The sequence below is a fragment of the Lissotriton helveticus genome, chromosome 7 (genome assembly GCF_964261635.1).
Source record: "Lissotriton helveticus chromosome 7, aLisHel1.1, whole genome shotgun sequence".
Classification (NCBI taxonomy): domain Eukaryota; kingdom Metazoa; phylum Chordata; class Amphibia; order Caudata; family Salamandridae; genus Lissotriton; species Lissotriton helveticus.
This window is the reverse complement of record NC_136068.1, coordinates 1,114,025,789-1,114,049,608: the sequence shown is the minus strand read 5'-3', so window position 1 is coordinate 1,114,049,608 and position 23,820 is coordinate 1,114,025,789. Positions and strand designations below refer to the sequence as shown.

The 23,820-nt window shown below is 44.6% G+C and overlaps 1 protein-coding gene across 1 annotated transcript in view; it reads right to left on the bottom strand.

The window, feature by feature from the left end:
* Positions 1-23,820, bottom strand: part of SDK2 (sidekick cell adhesion molecule 2) — a 702,247-nt gene that overhangs the window by 115,196 nt on the left and 563,231 nt on the right. Inside the window, exons 37-39 of the mRNA XM_078654263.1 lie at positions 18,877-19,063; positions 9,102-9,239; positions 175-336 (exon numbers count right to left, since the gene is read on the bottom strand). Coding sequence (XP_078510389.1) covers positions 175-336; positions 9,102-9,239; positions 18,877-19,063 — 487 coding nt within the window. The remainder of the gene's footprint in view (positions 1-174; positions 337-9,101; positions 9,240-18,876; positions 19,064-23,820) is intronic.

Sequence of the window (23,820 nt, the reverse complement as noted above, 5' to 3'; positions counted from 1 at the left end):
CATCCACTCCTATTGTACATCATTGCCAGACAGATGACTGACCAACCCTAGCTTCCCAGCCTTTCAAAGACACTGATGGAAAATCTCTTGATTGCCTTTATTCCTGTCTGACTTTGAAAATGACCCAAGGGGTCATGGTGTGGAGACCTCGTGCTGCACCGTATGGTACTCTACCTTCTCCAGGCCCAGTGGTGATGTTGGCCTCCAGCTCTGGTCCGTACACAAACGTCCTGGCCCGCAGACGGAAGCGATAGGTGACACCCTCTGCCAGGTCCTTCAGCTTGAGCCACAGCGGGCCTGTTCCTTTCACATCCACGGTGACAATCTTGCTCACACCTGCATACAAGATAGAACAGAAGGAATGATGTGAATTTGTAGAGTAGCTTCTGACTGATTAGTGCTGGAGGAAAAGAGGCCGTTGATCACTGTACGTTGGGTTGTAGTGTGGTCTGGAAATATCAACGGTTGCTTCGGGGGAGCAACCCTTGATATTGCTGTACCGCCCGAGCCCTCTGTAGAGAAGGCATTGGTGCAGGTGCAGTGAAAGCTACTGGTGAACCATACTATGTACTGGCAAAGCCATATCATGCAGCCCCCCTACTAGTATTAAATAAGAGGTGCTCTGGCTGAACAGGATATAAAATCCTGCACATTTCCTGCTGAACCATGACTATGACGTCACAGAGTGGTAGGAGCACAGCTGTGATGAAAGCTAAAGACAAGGACAGAAGAGGGTACAAGGTAGTGAAGTAATCCGGTGGACAGGATTAATGTAAAGAAGTAGTTTATAAAGAAGTCGTTTATTTCCAGGGAGCAGCTTATACATCCACAGTGCAATGAAGCATTTCTCCCACTGCCCAACTCCCACATACAGAATGTTAAAGAACAGAGAAAACATAACAATTGTAAAAGAATATTCTAATTGAGAATACTACAGGTAGCAGTAAGGCGCACCCTTCTGGATGGAGTGGTCTTCCCAAAACACTGTTGCTTCAAGTGTTGAAGTGATTATGCATCGTAGGTAGGTGGGATGGGCAGCAGATAGTGAGACAGGGTGAATTGGGGTTGAAGAGGGAATGATCTAGACTTCAGGTTGGGGTGAGGGTGGTCAGCGAGAGGAAACAGGGATTGACAGTCAGCAATCATGATGCACTGTGTAAGTGACACCAGGTGGGCCATAGGAGTCTGCCTTCTCTTCTCACTCCACAATATCTAGGATGAGACGTCTGAGGCAAGCCTCTCCATGAGAGATGCCTTGATTCCTGGGCCCAAAGCAGGCGAGGGAGTTAGAGCAGAGCTCCCTCTCCGGAAGCCCGGGCACCTGCGGACCACAGATGCATTTAGTTTCATGGAAGAGAACCGTAGAGGGTGCTGAAGGTTTGAGCATAGTACTTGCCTACTCTGGTGTGGACCAGTGTGTCAGCACTCAAGCCATCATCTAAGTTGCTTTGCCCGCTCTTCTGCTGCAGGAAATGCATTTAGTTGGTGTTTATGGTTTTTAATGCCACCGTTTGTCCTCTCCATTGCGCTACCCGAAACCGAAGTGACTGGTGAGATAAAAGAATCAAGGGTATGGTGGCGCGGGAGAGGAAAAGAAGGCTCATAAGAGGAAAAAGGGAACATGTTGGTATTTCACGTATGAAGCTAATACTGTCGGTGGTCTTCTTAAAAACCCAGTACGGAACAGAAGAAGAGTGGAGAGCAAAGACGGTGAATACCAGAAGAGCACCCTAGATCAAGAGGTTACAGTATGAGACTGGAGTGGGGGATGCGCTGAAGAGAGATTTGGAAATTGTTGGAATCAAATTAAAAAGCAGACAAGGGGCAGGAGTATGGATGTGATTCTGTTAGGCACTTTACCCAAACTACTATTACCCCAGCTCCCACAACACAAAACATCACAAAAGTGTTATGTTATTCATTTTACATCAATGTTTGATTTCTACACAGTCTGTACAGTTGCATTAATGAAAGCGAGAGGGTGAAAGAGAGGGAGAAAGAAAGCTCTGCAAAGCCACACCTGAAGTTGAAACCTTTAGACGAACAACTCATCAAGTCTAAGTCCCAGAATTCACCAACCAGGTCCAGAAGGACAGCACAGGGATGGGGCAGGCACACTCCTGCCATGCCACTGATGGAGCCCCTGCCAACAGCGGGAGCTGACATTCATTCACTGCACCGCCTCTGTGCTACTTCCACCCCATGATGGAGGAATTACATCATACTACTGCGAAATCCGCTGTTTTCACAATAATGCTTCCGGAAGCACAGAAGGTTTTCACTTGCAGCATTTGTTGGAAGAGCACAGAAACGACGGCATGCCGCCAGGAAAATTGACTTTTACCATGAAACATATGCTGGAGGCATTGAGAGAATCATGAACAGCAGGACACGTCACTACAAAAGCATGTGATTTAATCAAAAGCACAGAACCCTGTGAAACGCATCATCTGCTTGCATCCTTATCCAGCTGGAGTGGTCAGGAGGCTCGGGTGGGGTGATTGTCTTCTCCAAGTATGCTGTGGATGTTTTCAGTTCTTCTTGGTGGCGTTGAGTGCCCCCGCAGGAGAAGGCCAGAGCAGTTGTCTCCATTGAATGACGTGCTGCCCCCTGCAGGAGCAGGGCGTGTGGCGGATGGATCTCAGGATGAAATGGAGGCTCCTCTAGGCCACGGACAGAGCATCTTATATTAGGTTACATTAAACGTTTTAGAAATAATCTGTCATCTTTGGTCTCTTCCATGGGGTGAGGTACCCCCCACGCAGGAGAAAGCTGCAGCTGTGGTCTCTTAAGGGTGAGGAGGCCAGTAGTTACTTTCTTTCAGCGCCTTGTTGGTCTTCTGCGAGGGGGGGCAGCTGTTGCAGGTTCCTAAATTGTTCCCCTAGGGAGGGCTAAATGCTCCCTTGCGTTTCAGGGTCCCATATTTTGATCAATTTACAACTCTCTCAGATTGGGTCCTTCATGGGTCCGAAGACACTTCAGTATTTCTCTAGGATCTGGTTAGAGTCATGCTGGTTCTGCTGTCGATCATTGCTCCTAGCACCAAGAAGCCAGTTCCGTCATATACAGTGCTTTAAAAGAATTAAACCATTCATTCTAGCAGATCTGTCTCCTCCAGTGGTTTTTGTGGTATTATCCTGAAAAATTGATTGTAGTCGTTGTCTCCTCTGGTTGATGTGGTATCCACACACACGTGAGTGCCGGGTTTTGTTCTTCCCAAGTGATGTTCTGCTGTGCTACAGGATCAGGCTGCAGTTGGTGTTTTGTCTCCTGTGCTCATGGGCAGCGCCGTCATGAACCCCCGCTCTATCAGCTTAAGTGCAGGTAACCACTAAAGGTTGTTTAGTTTTACATTGGTGTCTTCAGTCTGCTGCGCTGTGTACAAAAGGTTATAACGTGATCTGAGGGAAGAGCAGTGCAGGGATAACAGGTAGGGGTCAATTGTGAGCCAAGTTTAGTAAAGGAGACAGAAAGAAATTATACAAACAAAGACAGGAGAAAATAGCAATTTGTAGACATGGAACAGAGAGAGACAAATACAAAATAATGTGAGAAAAGACACAACTGTGCTAGTTAGAAACTGGACAGAGCAAGGAGAGAAGGAAGACCAGGTGAAAGTACTGAAAAGTACAAGGAAACAGGAATGAAAGGTGAAAGGCAAAATGAATGGGAGGAAGGGTGGGTGAAAAGAAAAATTGAAGGGTGAGTGCAAGGATTGATGGCTGAAAGAATGGATAGAAAGGTGAAAGGATAAAAGGAAGGTGGAAATGATTGATGAAGGGATGGCATGGTGGATGGAAGGATGGAGAGAAGCATGAAAGGACCATGGCTGGTGGAGTGAAAGGATGGACAGCTCTATGTGAGAACCGAACGGTCATTGGATGGATGAATTTGAAAATGGAAAGGTGAGAATATGGATGGGTGAAAGGATGGATGAATGTGAACAAAAGGATGGGATTTTGATGGATGGTGAATCTAATGAAAGGATGGATGGAAGGAAGTAAAGGTGAAAAGGGATGGATTGAAGAGTGGGTCTAAGGGTGAAGATTACTATTCTAGGAACGGTCGGGCGGGCGTACTGGCATCTTTCACTCTGCGTCATTAGAGGCTTGGTTTAAATTGGGGTATTTTAAATTTCTGGCTATTCCCTTGCTCATGGGTGCAGGAAGGAAGGAGTAATTCAAAGAAGACATATTCCCCTCACGCCCCAGAAATTTGCCCTCTCAGTTCATGGTGTGCAATTTACAGGGTGTATTACTTTGACAGGGAAGTGGTGCTGAAGCTCAGACTATGGCCCGGCCTAAAGGACCACAATGGGTACAATACAGGCCAAGTTGATGTGTAAGACTCAGACGTCTACAGGAGTGTCTCTTGCCTGAGGCTGATTTAGCATACTCCCAGCAGCGGAGGCCAGTGAGGCTTTCTCTTTCAAGGGAACACGTCATCTCTACAGCCAGGACTCTCCTGCAGCCAATGGTTGGGACCGTTGTCTTCTCTAAGTCCGTGGTGCTCCACATGCAGACAAGGATAGCGATGGCTGAGGACGAGGCATGTCTACTACAAGTGATGCCACTATGGCAGCGGATGTCCTGTTCCTTCTGGGGATGAAGACAATGGGCACTAGGACTTTGACAGCAGGGGCTGTACTGGGGCTGGTATTGCTGAGTCATAGTTTTCAGCACCTGCACGGTAAAAATATTTGCAGTATCAATGCCTGGATGACTTTTGAACTGGGATTGGTTTGGTGGGTGAGTTCCATGGTGCATGCAGAGCTCTTCATGCTGGTGACGGATGGGCCGGGTACCGTGACAATCCTCAAGATGAAGACGATGGCAGTTGTAGAACTAGTTTCCCGCTAGAAATGAGTCCTGGGGTAGCTTTGAACGTGGAGTTTTACCTGCAGAAGAAGACCTGGTGGTAAGTGTTTTTCCTCCTTCAGATGATCGCTGTGCTCTAGCACAGCCTCTTTAGCCTCAAAGAACAAAATCAAACGTGCTAGGTGGGGCGGACGCTCCTTCTCTTGGAACGCTGCCTCTATATGGAACTCCCTGCCTCCCACACTACGTAGCCAGCCCGACTTACAAAAATTCCGGAAAGAGCTTAAAACATTTCTCTACCATTAAAGTTAGTCAGCAGACTCCTTGACCCAACTCTTCCACAGCGCTACGAGGCCTCCGGGTAGTAATGCGCTCTACAAAACCCAATTTCATTTCATGAAAGCTTAGGTACCTGTAGATGTGAAGTTGCTTCCACGGATGACGGCTGGGGTAGCTGGGGAGTTATTTCTGAAGATGAAGGTGGGGAAGCAAGTGGAGTTTCTCCTATAGGTAAACGGTAGGGTGGATCAGGTGGGTGTCTTCAAGAGGAAGACTGTGGTAGCCATGGTGCTTATTCTTGCAGATGAAGGGTAGGTGGCTGTAGAAGTGGTGTTGCTACTTCAAGCGAGGGCTGAGGAGGCCTTGGACTTACTTCTACAATTGAAGGCTCGGGTGCGTGTGGTGTTGCTTCAGCAGGTGAGGGCTAAGGAAGTGTAGCGCCTCCTGCAGCTGAAGGTTGGAATGGATGTTATGTTATGTTATGGAGATTTTTATAGCGCACAGCTGCCCCAGAACTATAATGGGCCAGAAGGAAAAAGGAATGTTTAATGGCCCTCCTAAAAGCATACAAGTCCTCAAGGGCACGGATATGAGCTGGTAGTGAGTTCCAGAGCTTGGCCGCGAGGTAGCGGAAAGATCGACCTCCAGCCCGAGAGCGTTTGACCCGTGGAACTATCACCTGATTTTGGCCCGATGACCTTAAGGAACGGGAAGGAACATAGATGGTAAGAAGATTCGCCAAAATCAGGGGGGAGGACAATTTGAGAATTTTAAAAGAAAGGCAGAGAGTCTTAAACTCAATCCTTTGAGCCATAGGTAGCCAATAGAGCTTATAAATGGTAGCTTTCGCTGAGCAGAACCTGGGTAGGCCCTTCAGGGCTCTAGCCGCAGCGTTCTGTACACGTTGCATCCGAATGACTTCTGCCCGATTGGCCCCCAGCAAAAGTGAACTCGCATAATCTAATCGCGAGAGTATGGCAGCCTGAATTATCAGCTGTCTGGTCGGGGCGTCAAAAAATCTCAGGGCAGGCCTAAGCTCACGCAAAATACCAAAACAGGTAGCGGCTACTTTTTTGGTGTGTCCGCAGAAACTAAGAGCAGGATCCAACCAGACACCCAAATTTTTCACCTCAGACACTGGAATGGGGGTTGGGCTTAGCTCAGAGGGCCACCATTGATCGCCCCAGAGGTTGCTGTGTTTGCCCACGATTAAAACCTCTGTTTTCTTTGCATTGAGCTGTAAACAGTTCGCCGTCATCCAGCCAGCCACTCCTATCAAACCCTCTCTGAACCTGGAAGCCCCGGAGTCGGCATCCCCACTAAGGGCAACCGCCAGCTGCGTGTCGTCAGCGTAGGATACCATATTCAGGCCCCACTGCTTGGCGACCGCAGCCAGCGGCTGAACATACAGGTTGAACAACGTGGGGCTGAGTGCCGACCCCTGAGGTACTCCCTGCTCGATGGAATAGGGTTTGGACTCAAATGGGGGAATAGCAACCCGGGAGGTGCGATCTGATAGAAAAGATCGAAACCAATCGAGTGCCCTCCCTGAGACACCTGCTTCTCCTAGACGACGCAACAGTATCATGTGTGAAACCGTGTCACTGAGGTCAAGTAACACCAGTGCCGCAGTGTGACCGGAATCCAACACGGTACGTAGGTGTTCCGTCATAGCAAGGAGAGCTGTCTCAGTGCTATGACCAGGCCGAAACCCATTTTGACAGGGGTCAAGGATATTGGCAATTTGAAGATGTTTAGATAGGGTCTCATTCACATGGGCCTCAGCGACCTTAGCGACCCAAGGGAGAAGAGAAATTGGGCAATAGTTCTCCAGTTTAAGCGGGTCCAGCACCGGTTTCTTTAATAGAGGCGTGACATAAGCCTGTTTCCATTTAGTGGGAACTATGCCAGAGGAGAACGAAAGATTAATAAGATCACGTATAGGAGGAAGACACATAGCAGCCGACACTCTCATCTGCACATGTCATGTTGCTTTGGCAGGGAAAGGCTTACGGGGATGTTAACTTGACACCTGTTATAGTCACGGTTCTTATTTCTCTGACATCTAGTGATGGGCCAGGAATTGTAACTTGGTTTTTTTAACTGAAAGGGAATTTTGGGCTTTGATCATGGGTGTTCGTGTGATGATACTGCCCAAGGACAACACCTTGAAACTGCCAACACCACATGCTTCTTTGGTATGAATGCAACAACTGAAAGAAAAAAACATCTGGAGATGGAACCGCGGCTTGGAGTGTTGTGGGTTTCTGAAAAGGTATTAAGTAAGCATCATTACATAGCTTCTTAAGGATGGATGATTTGGTAATCTGGTTATTTACCCTGAAGTGGCGGCTAGTTTATGCAGTTTTTGCATAGTTGGTTCAGCGCCAGGATACTCTTTTGGGATGATGGAGTGCTTTATAGATATTTTTTATATTATTATGATTAATAATTATTATTATTAATAGAACATTGGAATGTTGGGAGCTTCATTGTAGACAATGGAGCGCTCCATGCTTCTGCCGGCCGGTAAAGGCCCGCAGAGCAACATTACAATGTTTTACAAAGGTTTTATTTGTTAGAACATTCTGCCCTCTAGTGGCAGAATGTTCTAATAGCCTTTTAGCCCTTCGTAGCAGGGCTATACTGACTATTAAAGTCCCGGTCCTTGTTAAAGGCCCTCGCCTTCCGCTCGGCCCTTCAACGAGGGAGCGGGCCTTTAATAGTCGGTATAGCCCGCTACGGCGGGCTATAAGGCTATATTATAACTATATACATACATACCCAATGCCAGTATTCAGAATGCTGAAACCTTGTTCGATGCTATTTTACAGATACAAAATACAGGGATATTCTTACACCTCCTTCAGTGGCAACACTGATTACAGGAGCTAGCAGTCTCCTTCCACATTACCATGGCCAAGGACCGTTGTGCTTTTGTTTTACATATTTATTCAGCCAAAACTAGTAAATTGAAGTCATTTCAAAATTGACAGACTTACTAAATCTCTATCCCAGACACATCACTCTACTTGAAGTCCGAGCTATGTGTTTACTTTAAATCATGGAGCTATAGAGAAATATTAACCTTGTACATCTGTTCCATTCACAGGTATACACTGAGGTATCTGCTCATCTCATTTACAGGGTGCGAGCTGTGTCCCACTCATTCATTCATTTTTATGAGGTTTTTGGAGCATGCTGTCCAACGGTTTCAAGCGTCATTTGAGGTAATGGTAGTGTGAGCCTTTATTTTTTAGGGACGTGTCAGTCACTCCAAGGATTTTTGTATTACCTCGAAGAAGACCCAAGTTGGGGGCGGTCAAAACAATTGTAAATTTGTCAAACAATCGGTGGTCTCTGTATATGAAGCGAGGAATTAGTTTCGATGTTCTGATATTAACACATTGTATATACATGTGGTGGTTAAGTGTTTGTTTATTGTGCTGTAGACTGTATTGTATGACTTTGTCTGAACTGTGCTTCACATAATGACCTTTTTGTAATCAGCGCGGAATCTTATAACAATTGTAAGTTAAACACTCCTGTATAAATTAGATGTAGTCCTACCTACTCTAATAGCCTGGATCATGAGTGTCACTGAACAAAAAGTGCAAAATAAATATATCTGGTGACCTTCTGTACTAATAATAATACATTTTCCCTAGTAGTCACTGGGTTATATGATTACACTGATCTACTGAAAATTAAACTGATAATAAGGACTGTGTCTAATGTGTGGCCTAATGGAGACATCTGTGGTTGCTAGCTTGGGCGTGGGTGTAGTGAAGGACCACATTTAAGGTAAAGCTAACTTTCCATTAGATTCTGAACCAAGGGCTAGTCAGGAGAAGACTGCTTTGTTGACCAACCCATATGGCCACTGATTACCAAGCACAATCTCCAAGTGAACTGGCACTCACCTACTCTTCATGCAAAAGATCTTTGATGTTGTTCTTTAAATACCTTCCACATGTACCCTGAGTGGTGCTCTCTGTCACTTACCATCGACAGGCGTACAAGGCTCATAGACAAGACGGTAGGAGTCCAGAATGCCATTAGGGTAGACAGGTGGGTCCCAGGAGACATTGACTGAGGTGGTGGTCAACTCACTGAACCGGATGGAGCTTGGTGCACTGGGCGCTGTGAGAGAGAGAAAAGCGCCACTGTGAGATTGGAAGAGCAGCGCAGAGCCATAATCTGTCAGTCTGTGCCTACAATGGCAGTACATATCACAGAGCTAGTTTTACATATCCCAACACTGGCCATCAGTATATATGTCAATGTGGGCTGTCTATATCCCAAAATAAGCACTAGAGCCTTTCAGTTCTTTCTTTCCCTCTTATGTCCCATTCTGTCCCCTTTCGTGCTTTGAACAGTCTCCCTGTACTGAAAGCTCTACATGAGCAACCAACATGGTGCAAGATCACGATTCCTTCTCCCCTCTTCTTTCCTCATTACTTATTAATTCCGTCACATCATTCATGATGAGCATTTCTCTTCCTCATCTCGTTTTTGTAGGTAAATAGAGTTAATTTAAGGGCTATACATGCAACCAACACAACATGACCAGATAACTTACACAACATCTGATCGCACAGACCTCGCCTTTAACAGGTTATTTCCCAACACTATAGATCCTAATATAAGAAGCATATACATGCTTACAATGGCAGAGTCTAACCAATAGCTAAACGTGTATGAATATCAACACTGGCAGGTTGAATCTTAATGCTAAAAAGCATGCATCCCTAGACTGGAAAAATATATCACAGCACTGGAAATATACTGTATATATAAATATTGGCAAGCAATAAACTATTGCTTTATACATATATATATATATATATATATATATATATATATATATATATATATATATATATATATATATATATATATATATATATATATTTACGCCCAGCAATGCACTACTTATGACCTCACATTTGTCATTCATGACATGGTCAGTGACATAACTCACAGCATCTCAAATGAATTCACTAATGACATCACCCTCAGAAGCACTGTCACATACCCACTCAACCCCCCATACAACTTCTCATACATCCACTCACACCCCCACACAGTCACCAACATATCCATTTACAAAGCCATACAAGTACTCACACAACTACTCACTCATCCATAGAACTATTCATACAACCAGTCACTTACCCATACAGCCACACACACCCACACTCACCCATACAGCTACTCTCACACCCATGTATTCAACTATACCTTCACTCACACACCAACTCACTCACCCATTCAGCCTCGTAGCACAGCCAAATACCCATAGGAACACTCCCACACTGACACAACCACTTACATAACCATTCGCACATCCATACAAGCACTCACACATCCGCTCACTCACACATGCCTCCATTTACACAGACACTTACAGCCAGTCACACACCGACTCAGTTAACCAAACAGCCACTCAGTCACTCACTCACCTATGCAACCACTTACAGAGCCAGTCACTCACTCACACAGCCATTCAGACACCCACTCACTCACCCATGCAGTCACTTACACACCCACTCACCCGCCCATACAGCGACTCACACAGCCACTCACTCATCCATACAGTCACGGACACATCAACTCACTCAACAAAACAGTCAATCACACAGCCACTTAGTCCCCCACACAGCTACTCACACACTTACTTATACACCCATACAACCACTCACACACCCATACGGGCACTCAGACACCAACTCAAACACAATCACACATAATATATGTTATAAACAGTATCACTCATTAGTAGTACAGAAAGTATACTATTTTAACTTTTGTAGTACCATGGTATATATGTTTAAAACTCATAATCTTTTAGAAAAGACTCACACTCACTAGATGAATTCATGAGTAATGTCAGTGATCATGTCATGAGTGATGTAATATGTGCAGTAATTAGCAGTGCATTGTGAGGCGTAAGTTATAGGTAGCTCAGGCAAGTATAACTGCTGAATTTCACTGGTTTTGTATGAGTTAAATTTGTGTCTAACTATAACATGCCTGTAATATGTATGTATATGTATATGTATATGTATATATATATATATATATATATATATATATATATATATATATATATATATATATATATATATATATATATATATATATATATATATATATATATATATATTTATATATATATATATATTTCAGATGCTTCTGTACATGGAATGTTAGAATAAATTTCCGATTTTCCTGCCTATGCAATTTCTATGTGTAGATGTGTGTGTGTATATATATATATATAGATATATATCTATGTATATACACACACATCTACACATAGAAATTGCATAGGCAGGAAAATCGGGAATTTACAGAAGCATCTGAAAACCTGGCTATTTTCTAAGTCAGTGTGTTCAGCCATAGGCTCTTTAGGTGAGCTTTGTTCAGTTCCATCTACTCACTCTCCCGTTTAGCAGATGCAGCACCAAGACGCCTTTATGGCATTTATGCTGTATAAATGATATCAATATCAAGAAACTCATAACACGTATCGGCCTCAGGGTATTGATCAATGCCACTTACTGACAAACATTGAATGAATATTCCCAATAAACAGTTAATATTTCCAGAAATGTGGTGGGGTCAAACCCAGTCCTAAAGGCAAGTACACCATTTCACCGTACAAACACATAACAGTTAAAAAACAAAAAAGACAAATCGATTTGTTTTGTTGATGAAAAATAGACTGGAAATATTTTACAAAAATCTGAGTCCACATTGCCCTGGAGAGACGAGCTGAATGCTGATGTTTGGCACTGAGGCTGGGTTCAGCCGCACAGTGGACCTGTTCCACACTTCAGTTTCCATGGCAACGTCAATGCGGCCTGCAACCATCACTGATGAGATACGATTCCCAAAATATAATGTTTCTTGTGTCAGTGGATGAAAGTAAAGGGAGCATCAGATTGCATTAGTGTGAGTTCACGGCTGTCAGTCTCCTATCCCAGGGCCCCAGGGCCCCAGGGAGAGAGAGGGGAACTGTCAGAAGAAGGAATTAGCCCAGCCATCACATGTCCACCATCTTCATGCTCTGCCGCCACTTTAAATACTGTGTTAATGTTGAAGAATGCTAGTACTACAATCTATTTTTCCAGAAGCATGGGTGATTAACACTCCAGTGCACCAATGAAATCCGTCCTCTCATGCTTTGGTGGTATAGCAGTTAGATGAAAGCCAGTAGTCTCAATTTCATCACTGATAAGACAGAAGTAGCGTTCTTCAGCAAGAACACTTCACCATGAGATTCCAACTGGTGGCCGGCCGATCTCAGACCCCCACCCAGAACCCATGCCAGGCACCTAGGAATAATCACCAACAGCAAATTAGAAATGACTATACAAGTCCTTGCCATCACTGCATCATGCTTCTACACCCTGAAGATGCCGAAGAAGATCTTCAAGTTGCTCCCGAGCAATACAAAAAAAGATTCACTCACCCACTAGTCACCAGCAACTTGGACAATGGGAACACCGCTATGCCTAGTTCACCAAGCAACTCACTAGAAGACTGCAAACCATCTCCAACTCAGCAGCCAGACTCATCCTCAACCTCGCACACAAAACTCACATTACACCACACTTCAGGGAGCTCCACTGGCTCCCGATTCACAAACACGCTCAGTTCAAACCCCTCACACTCACATTGGATGCACTACACAACCCAGGCTCCATCTACCTGAAAAGTAGCATCTCTATTCCCAACCACTTAAACACCTCCGTACCACAGGACTCTTTCTCACACACATCCCACCCATATACAGGACCAGACCAGGAGGATGGTCATTCACTTCATCACTTCTAAATAATGGACCAGCCTCTCACTCCACATCAGAGCCTCCTCCTCTCTTGAATTCCACAAGAAGCAGATTACCTGGCTTTTCAATTAACCAAACTTACCATAGGCAAGGCTAGGCACAAACACCTGCTCATCACCAGAATACTCTCGCTGGTGATAATGCGCTTTACAAATAACCATACCATACGCATTCACTTTTATGTGGACTGCACTGTTACAGCACTGAAACAGCAAATCAAAAGTTCCTTCAAATACAGAGCAGGTACATCACATGCAGCAGCACTGCAAGTTTTCCCTATAACACAGAGAATAGGTACAGCACATTTAGAAGGCATGCAAGCATACCTTAAAAAATGCAGAATGGTACAGCACAAGCAGCAGCACAAGATGCCTACACAAATATGCACAGAGCGACACAACATCAAGACTAAAGAATTACAACATATATGTAGACGACATCAGGTTACAACCCCTCCACCCACATAAACACACCATACAGGTACAACACAAACAGCATCATTGTACTCCTCTTGCTCAAACACAAAGGCCACATAGAACTCAGACATTATCAATAAACAACCCATGTAGAAATAGCGCATGCATCCCTCACAATCACTCAGGAAAGTGCAACACAGACAGCATCTACTAACCGCACATGTATCCACTGTGTAAGCTTACTACACAAACACACAGAACAGATATAGCACAGGCACATGCAATGTGAATGTTACCCTCACACAATCATGTACAGAATAGGTAGTTGCAGGGCTAGTCTCTCCCCTCTCCTTCACACATAGGCACACACAGAGAAATTCAAGATGGAGCATTGGCAACACCACTTTCATGCACACAAAACAGGCAGAGCACCGGCAATAAAAGGTTCCACAGAAGCAGTGCATGGATTCAATATTTTGCTTATTTAGTTGTTATTTGGTCTTCATGCATGTCCGATCCTTGGTCTCCCTGTCAAACACAGCACAATGGAGTGCTAACCGTAATGATCTATTTATTAAGGTTACCCATATCTTTGTACACTCATTACGAACTTTTCCATTTTGGTCAGTATACACTAGCACTTGAAGCTGAACTGGTTCCCTTTAGGCAAAACAAAAGTCACAAAACCCTGCATACAAGCCACTGGGCATCAGAGGTCGAAGTTGGTGGGATCTGTTGGGAACGGTGATCCCATTATTTTCTTTTGTAAAAACAGTTCCCTTTCTTTTTTTGTGATGAAACAACCCCTGTACTTTAACGACTACTCCTGGCCCTGGACCTGTCCGAGGATGGAGGAGTGGTATGTTCTGCACGAAGACACGAGTGGACAGACAGTTGACGCAAACAAGGAGACCCTTTCAGCCCTTTCTCACCCGAGGGAGCTGCATTCTGAAAGAGGTGTAAGTATGTGAAATGTAGAAAGTAGCACAGCACTCTAAATAAGTCACACTAGAATTGGAAAAAAGTTATTCTCAAGGGACCAAACCTTGCATCACTTTGTCCTAATACAGGACATGGAAGAACATGAGCATCCTTGGTACATAATGCCAGCTTCACCTGTTGCTGAATCCACTAGTGGCATCCTAGCAAGGGTGACCACCAGAGAACATTTTAAAAAGCCAGGTATTCGCCCAGCAGTGGAGTGGAAAGGGAGGCCATGATGGCAACTCCGCGGAGTCTGCCAGCATTGCTTTAGACATCACTTGCTCCACATTTGCATACTAGGGTGCTGCAAACAGGACAGTGGAAAACATTTGAGATTACAACCCAGAGGAAAAGAACATGCCAAGAGAGGGAAGCAAATGAGCACTGTAAAATGATGAAATGTTTGGAGAGCTTGGGATGGACCCTTGGCCATGTTAGTATTCCCGAGTTGGAGCGATGCACATCTCATGCGCTGGAAACGACAGAATCAGAACTTTAACAAAATAGGTACTAAACCTTGGTCACAAGGTGATGCTCCCGTTTCACAAAGGGAATGGCAAGGCACAAAACTGTCCTATCAGCAGACCCTTACATGTCGCTCGCCCTTTCTACCCCTTAATGCCTTAAGTGCAGGATCCTCAATGAGAGTCCTCTATGTTTTTGAGTCCAAATATACGATCTCTGACAGGCCTACTCTGGAATAATGCTGTGTGCTGCATTTTCTAGTGATTGAAAATTAACTGCCATCACCACCCCTCTTCCCCAACAACTCAAGAACAACTGGAGCTCTTTTCTTAACCGCAGTGCGAATTCCGCTGCGATGTGGCGGATTTAATGAGTGGGCGGGGCCACGTCAGCCAACGGACGTGCGCAGCACTACCGAGGTAATGCTTGCCACGGCCATTGGTCGACGGAAGCATGGAAGGGGTTAATTTTGTCACCAGTCGCTGAATACAGTCCTTGTGAGCTAAGTTGGAGGTGTATAATCTGGAGAGCAAGGTGGACAGGGAACCAAAAGCAGCCCTGGCAAATTTTGCCAGACCAGCCCCCACATACAGCATGCGAGTCTGACCTTTGGGTTAGCAATTTGGGGGTGAGGGTTCTCAGGCAAAGAAATGTTTTTAAAAACTTGCAAATATGATATTTGTACAACACATTTTTTATTATAGGAACTTGTTGAATCATTTAATAGATTAATGAGAGGTGAAAAAAGAACTGCATGGCTCAATAAATAAATAGTTGGATGGTGTCGAGTGGATGGATGAATTAATTCAAGGCTGGATAGTGATGAATAAACACTTTTAAGTATGTAGAGCTAATGGTCTCAATGTACAAACCAAGGGTGGGTTCTCTGGTTTTCATTTTAGCTGCCGCATTAAAACATCACACGCTCCAAACACTGTCACCAACCCTTGTGAAACATGCGGTATACACCCGTTACGACGCAACTTTTACTCCGCACTACCATTACAACGCGGGCATTACAACGCATGACATTACAACGCATTGCGCTGGGGGGCGCTCTAGGATAAGAGGTAAGTTTAATTTACTATCCAACACCTTCCCTAGGGTCCACGGGGACTGGAGTTAGAATAGTAAATTATACTTACCACTATCCAGCACCCCAAAGCGCTATGCGTTGTAACGGTATTCGTTGTAAATACCGCGTTGTAATGGTACGCGGAGTAAAAGTATGCGTTGTAACGTCATACATCCGAAACATGCATATTCCGAATGTTTTAACACAGTGTGCTGATTTAGACCCTTAAATAATGAAACACAAAGCATTAAGCTTTTATCTCAAATGGAAGAGAGAAAAACATAACCATGTAGTGGCTGAACTGCACAACGTGAAACCAAGAAACGTTTCATCAATCCACTTGACTGCATTGTGGGAGGGATCCTAGCCAATTACTTTTTTCACAGTGCCTTCTTTTCCTTTATCATCATATGAGAGCATCTAGAAATACATCCATTCAATGTGTACCCTTCACAAAAGTAAATAAGACCTACCATCCATGGTAACACCACTAGCCACCTAAAGCGGGCAAAAAACAACTGACTTTCCTCTTGCTTTACCAAGAGCATTGCCATCAGGGCACTGGTGCTGGGGCATGAATATTTCTAAGGTAATGATTATACTCTGTTACTTGAAACTATTGCCACTTAATACAATGGTAAAATGAATTATACTAACCTGAAATGTGCTGCAATGATACCATTATAAAGAAATACAGGGTTTTAAATTTCTAATCGTTTTATCATATGTACAGGACCCCTCACCCCAACCACTGAAAATCAGCACTATAGTGGTGACCATGCAGGAGACAGCGACCACTCAAATGCAAAAAACAAAAATGGTTTTGAAGTGAGGGAGGATTGAATTGACGCTTAAAACCAGTTGTTTTGTATTATATTTAAAGCTCTGAATCGCTGCAGGCAGGAAACACAGCCCACCCAGCCCTCAGCAAAAAAACACGGGTCCCACTAGCAGTGAAACCAGCCCCCACCCAGCCCACCAGAAAAACTCCAAGTGCCCGCTAATGCCAGTCCCGGCCTGCTGTAGAGACTCAGGTGTAGCCTGCAGGTTTCATTCTATTCCTGGTCATGGAACTCGTGTGCACCTATTATGGAGATCTACAATTATCGTGCAGACCAGGGATTATGGGCCACTCGTACAAACGTTTGAATTGCGAGTTCCTAACTGCGATTTCATGCGAACTGCAATTAGAAAATCGCAATTTCAAATGTCTGAAACTCTTTAGAGTTTCATTTGCCATTCCCAGTGGGTCACACATAGACCTACATCATTAACATTCATGAGGTAGGTCGCAATTTGCAGCCCATTGGGAATCATTAAATACACAGGGATGGTGGCCTGTTGGGGACAGCAGACCACCATGTCTGTATTTGCTTTTAAATAAAGCAACATTTTCAGTTTTTTTTTAATGCAGCCCATTTTCCTTAAAGGAGAATGGGATGCATTTCAAAAAGAAAAATCAAATGTTTCAGTTTTATTTTTAAGAGTAGGCAGTGGTCCCTGATCTTTAAAAAAACATTTTTGCATGCATTCACAAATGGGAAGGGGTCCCCTGGGGACGTCTTCCTTTTTTGCATATGAGTTACCACCAAATTGAATTTGGTGGTATAAAGCGAATGTTTTGCTACACTTTTCAGGTCGCAAAACATTTATTAATGCCCTTGTGATTTGACATTAGGGAGGGATGCACTTCACACGCCGCATCCTAGTACTGTATCACAAAATCCAAATTGCGATTCAGTAACAAGTAACTGAATCGCAATATGGGCTTTGTACATCCCAAAATGCATTTTCCCAGTCGCAAACAGCTTGATTCTGCGAATTGGGCTGTTTGCGACAGGAAAATTGCTTCGTACATGCGGCCCTACGTTCCCAGTGTGAAAGATCAGTAGGTTACTGCACCTGTTAAAGAGACTTGTGCGTATCGTTTTGGTTACAAGTTCCCACTATAGTGTGGTAGGTCAGTTAATTAATGCACATACCCCCAAGATCTGTGTGTAATTTGCATATTACAGTTTTAAATGAAAGTGGTATAACTTTCCCAGCAATACAGTGACGGTTCAGAATATTCTGTAACTATGAATACAAATGGCAAAGCTCTCAGTTTTTGTAGATGGCTTTAAAATATCAAAAATCTATGCTGAAGTCATCAAGTGGAATCATGCTTATCGTTTAAGTGCGGAGTTAAACCAAATATTTTGTTTGCAGTTACTTGTAAGTGAAAAGCCAACTAAATAGTTTCAGGATATTTTGCTCTTCGTTGTGCCTCTGATGTTGCCCCACAGACTGCACGCGCCCCTACCCTCCAAATGAAAGTTATGTTTTATATGTTTTTACCACTTCTGGGCCTTTTGTCAGAGAAACCATGTCTCGCAGGTTAGAGGCAGAGACGTTTTAAGGCATGTGGAAAGTGAACTTTATCGCTATCTCACATCTATCTATTTCTCCGTTTCAGACTTTAAATTATTATTCAATGTTAACTGGCATCATTGGGCTTGAATTTGCAGAATAGGGGTAAAAATGCATAGCTGTTCCTGACAGGGGCCCTAACGAATGTCTTGCCCGGGGTGGCACTGGTCAGAGGCCCTAGGCCGCCCTCCCCCCTCACCTGTGGAGAAGTGTGGCTCAATGGTTAGAGCAGCAGACCCTGATGCAGAGGTCTAGCCCGGGACCAGGGTTCAATTCCCTGCCTCGGCGAGTCTTGGGCTAAAAATTCCACGGACCTGATAATTCTCGCCTCGTGCCTATTCCAATCATGGAGTCCCACTCTGCAACTCTGGGCAATAGCTTGCTTAATCTCCACAACGGCACCAACAACGCTAAGGATGCCTGGCCTCCACCTTGGGGGTGCCCAGGAGTGGACACCTCACAGGGAAAGCCAGGATAGGTTCCACAGCGGTATTCGTACAAGCGCCTTGAGACCCTTGCGGGTGAGTAGTGCGCTATACAAGTATCAATTTACATTTTACATTTACACCTCACCTGCTTGCTGCGTCTGCGCCTTGAGCGGCGGGCTCCGGGGGCCGTCGCCGGCCGCATTGAAGGCGGACACGCTGATGAGGTAGGCGGTGTACCCGGTCAGGTTCTTCAACTTCACCCCGTTCTCCGGCAGGAAGAGGGTCTTCACCCTCTGCGTCTCATTCTTGCGCAGGGACTCCCAGAAATAGATCTACAGGGGATACAACAAACACAGAGGTACCGGTGAACTGGGGAGCCCACGCCAGCGGCGAATATGCAAATGAGCTGAATTGACTTGTTATTAGGATCCGTGCTGCTACTTCTACAGCAGAGCTTCAAAGCGCTATACAAACAATATTAGCAGGCGACAGAAATGCTTTACAATCACGGTAGGTTTGGTCATCAGCTAAACACATTGATCTTCTATTTAATAACTAAAACCACATTTTATTTTAAATTAAGAGAATGTTTCTCACAGGTCAAAGAATAAAAGCTCCACTCGTACAAAGCATTATTTTCAAGTTAAACATCAATGTGTAGTGTAGACATTATAATTAGCGTCTGAGACCTTTTCAATAGTCAATGACACAACCATCCAAGTAATTGTATTTCAACATTCTTATCAAGTAAAATAAGCAGCGCGTCGAAGGGTGGTGTTATTTTGAGGGAGTGTGAGCAGTGAATGGCCGCTTCAGAAGTAGGAAGGCGTCGTTTCAGTCTGCGCCTACATTGTCACCTCTATGAGCAGTACTGTGTTGCTGTTCCAACTTCCCAATGTGAAAATTGGTGTAACCCCAGGTAAATCGCGTATGCTCCATTGCCTCGGTTCCCTTCCTTGTGTATCAGAAGTTGGAGAAGTTAGAAGCAGGCTAAAACACGAAGCGCTACATGGAATCGAACACTGATATTCCAAGCTACAGCATTGAGCGTCTCCGATGTATGAGGTTATTCTGCGGACCAGTAATTAGAATTTCCTAGGTGGTGAACATCGCCACCTTGTGTCTATGACTGATATCACATGCCTTCCAGGACACCTTATAAAACCTATTTAATTTGTTCGCCTTCACGCCTGGATTTATTTAGGGTCATAAAGGAAAAGTCTTCTATGACAATAACACATAGTAAACATAAGCAAGTTCGATTTTTAAAGAGTATTAAAAATTATAAATTAGAAAATGTGAAATACATAAGCACTAAAGTAAACTAGGGATTGTCTGACTTTTCTGATTTTCTGATCCAGGTTTATCGCAGGAACGCACAGTAGGCAGCACATCATGCACAGAAATGTTGCACTTTCCAAATTTCCTGACGGCTGACAATCTTTACAAAAATTAATTGTTTAATAGCAATAACAATAAATATATTTATATGATTAACAAACATCAGTATGACTATCGAAGCACTGTAGCCTGGGCTGCAATTCTTCGTGGGCAAACGAGGCATCACTGTGTAGTGTAGGCCTCAAACACAGGCAGCATATTGTGTTAAGGAAAGTGACTCCGTAGAATTTATCGACGGCTTGCGGTCTGCCTACCAGGAAATCACAGGAGTTAATACTAGGTTAGTTTTCTTAGGACCTCATTACGAGTTACCGACAATTCTTAAGTACTTCTGCATTCTGAAATTACTGTATCTAGAATCCCTCTGTAATGAACAGTAAGACCTTAGGTACCAATAGACAGATCAGTTACTAGACGCTCAAAAACTAAAGAGCAGGCCTTATGCATGATGCTTACTTACTTATTTATTTATTTATTTATTTATTTATTCAAAGTTTTATATAGCGCGAACAAGATCCTTACAGATATCAGAGCGCTTCACAAAGACAGGGTAGGGGCAGTAGGAATGAACAGAGATAATGGAAGCAGTATAATAGTCACCGACATGGTAGGATAATAATAACATACATAAAACATATCAATATACAAACAGGTAAACAAGTAATAAAAGATGGCACCAGTCATTGATCCCACTACAGAGGTGTTCAGGTACACCTTGGGTGTGTGGATGGCTTATACCAATGTCTTAGTGTAGAGAGAACACTGAGTGGGGGCATCGGGAGAGTGAATCAGTAAACCAAAGTGTATCATATATTGGTCGGTATTAAGAGAGTAGCGTAATAGTGTCCCCCATCAAGTAGAAGTATAGTGCCAAAGGACAAGGTGAACAGAGATACAGAGCAATGCAGAGTCTCTGATCCAGCACCTATAAGGTTCAGGAGATCTTGGCCAGAAGGATGGTTTTCACCTCTTTCTTGAAGAGTGCAGTGGAGGAGATAAGCCTGGTTTCAGGAGGGAGCGCATTCCAGATCCTGGGTGCCATTCCTGAGAAGGAGCGCTTGTATGTTTTCTCTTTCCGGAATCTACGAGGTTTCAGGAGTAGATTTTTTGTACTTCTATTGGATCTCGAACCTCCTGATATAGACAACTTTTGAGCGAGGTAGTTGGGTGCATTGTGGTGCACGGCCGCGTGTGTCATAACTGCAATTTTTAGCTGTATTCTAGCTTCAAAAGGCAGCCATTTTAGAGACTTTAAGTCTGGGGATATATGCGAGTGTTTTCTTGAGCCAGTAATGAGTCTCGCGGCAGCATTCAGGGAGGCTCTTAAGGGTGCTGTTGTGGATAGCGGGAGTCCGCTGAGGGCCACAATTCCGTAGTCTGTTCGAGGGATGACTAGAGCTTGTACAGCAGTTTGGAAGTCTTCGGCAGGGAGGAAAGGTTTAATTTTCCTCAGTGTGTTGATTTGGAAATTAGCTCCTTTTGTGGCATTGCTAACGTGCTGCTGCATGTTGAGCTTGGCGTCGAGTGTGATGCCTAGGGATTTCGCCGAATCCACGATGGTAGGTTGGACATTGAGTGCTGTTAGGTTATTGAGCCAGGTTTGGGTGGTGGAAATTTTCGCCGGGGGTGAGATGAGTAGGAACTCAGTTTTCAGAGCATTTAGTTTGAGGTGATTATCGGCCAGCCAAGATTGAGTGTTAATAAGTGTGGAGTTCAGGTGTTTGATATCTTCCGGGGATTGCAGCTTTAGGTAAAGTTGTGTGTCGTCGGCGTACATATGGAATTGGACATTGGAAGCTTGGAGCAAGGTGGCGAGCGGTTCCATGACGAGGTTGAACAGTGTGGGGGAGAGGGAGGATCCTTGTGGGACACCTAGATCTGCAGGCACAGGTGTAGATAGCACTTTGTCGATCTTGAACTTCTGAGACCGGTTGTGAAGGAAGGACGAAAACCATTTGAGAACAGTTCCCGATAGACCCATTCTAGTGCTTAGCAGCTCCAGCAAGTTCTCATGTTTGACCGTGTTAAATGCTGAAGAGAGGTCAAGAAGGATGAGGAGGCAGGACTCATTGCGATCAAGAATTTGGAGGGCGTCATCAATTATGTGTGTAATAGCTGTTTCCGTGCTATGTTTCGCTTGGAAGCCTGATTGATGAGGGTTGAGGAGGTCAAATTGATCAATGTGTTTTGTTAGTTGGAGTTGGACACATTTCTCCAGCAGTTTGGCCAGGGTGGGGATGTTGGTGATGGGTCGGTAATTGTTTAGGTCAGATGGATCAGCTGTAGGTTTCTTGAGTATAGGCGTGACTTGCCCCACCTTGAGGGAGTCTGGAATTAGGCCTTGTTGTAGGGAGCTATTGATGATTTTGGTCCAGAGAGGGAGGAGCAAGGGGATGAAGTCTTTTACAGCATTAGCAGGTAGGGGGTCTGTGAGGTGATTAGAGGGCTTCAAGGTGCGGAGCAGTTTATGTATTGCTTCTTCCGAGTAGGTATCGAAGTACAGCCAAGATGCCTTGTTTTTAGGTTGATTGTAATAATAATAATAATAATCCACATTTGTAAAGCGCACAATCACCCGTAAGGGTCTCTAGGCGCTGGGGGCCGTCAGGAAGATTAAGCGAGCTATTGCCCAGAGTCACATAGTGCTGGGCTAACCTGCCGCCGGAGCCGGGGATCGAACCCTGATCCCCAGATTCCAGCGTCAGTCGCCCTGGCCGCGGCGCCACACCTCTCCCACTGTTAGACATTCTGGTGTGGTTGGGGAATCGGCTTACATCCATGATGAGGTAATTTCTTATGTTGTCAGACTTTAGCTTAAAGAAAGCAGAGAAGGCTTCACAGTGTGGGGTGTCGCTTGTTGTGCTGTTTGATTGTAAGGGTTGTGTCTTTGTTTGGGTCTTGATTAGTTCGAACAGCTTTCTTGGCCTGTTTTTTGCTTGGTCCAACTGGCGGCTAAAGAAGTCCGACTTTGTGCGCTTTATTTTCCTGAAGTAGGCATTTCTCTTGTTCTTAAGCCTTTTGAGGTGCAGTGCTGAAGGGTCCGATCTCCAGGTGCGCTCTGCCATTCGCATAGTACGCCTGTCGTCATTGAGTCTATCGTCATACCAGGGGTTAGAAATTTTGGTGGAGACTCTCTTCAGCTGCAGTGGGGCGACTTCATTGACTATTGTATTCATAGAGTCAAGGTAGTGGTCGGTCAGTGATTGAACATCCGAGGCACCTAAGGGGGGAAGGAGGAGATTGCCGATGTGTGGAGGCAGGGTAGAGGGGTTAAGATTCTTCATGTCCCTTTTCCATGTTTTGGATTTGATTGGTTGAGCCGGGTTAGGTTTAACTTTTTCATTGATAAAGAAGGTGATAATGAGGTGATCTGACCAGTCGCAGGGTTGGATCGCCTCCAGTTGTGTAGAGTTCTCTTTGGCGATGATGAGATCGAGTATCGAGCCTTTGTCGTGTGTTGGTCTATCGCATATTTGGGTGAGGTCAAGCGCATTAAGGAAAGTTTTGAGACTATTCACCACTGTGTCTTTCTGATCGTTCCAGTGGAGATTGAAGTCACCCAGGTAGACTTGGGTGGTCTGCCGACCGGCATTGGAAGTGATCATGTCCATGAGTTGTTGGGTGAATATGAGATTGTCACCAGGCGGGTGATAGATGAGATGTAAAGCACAAACTTGTTTGCCCTCGC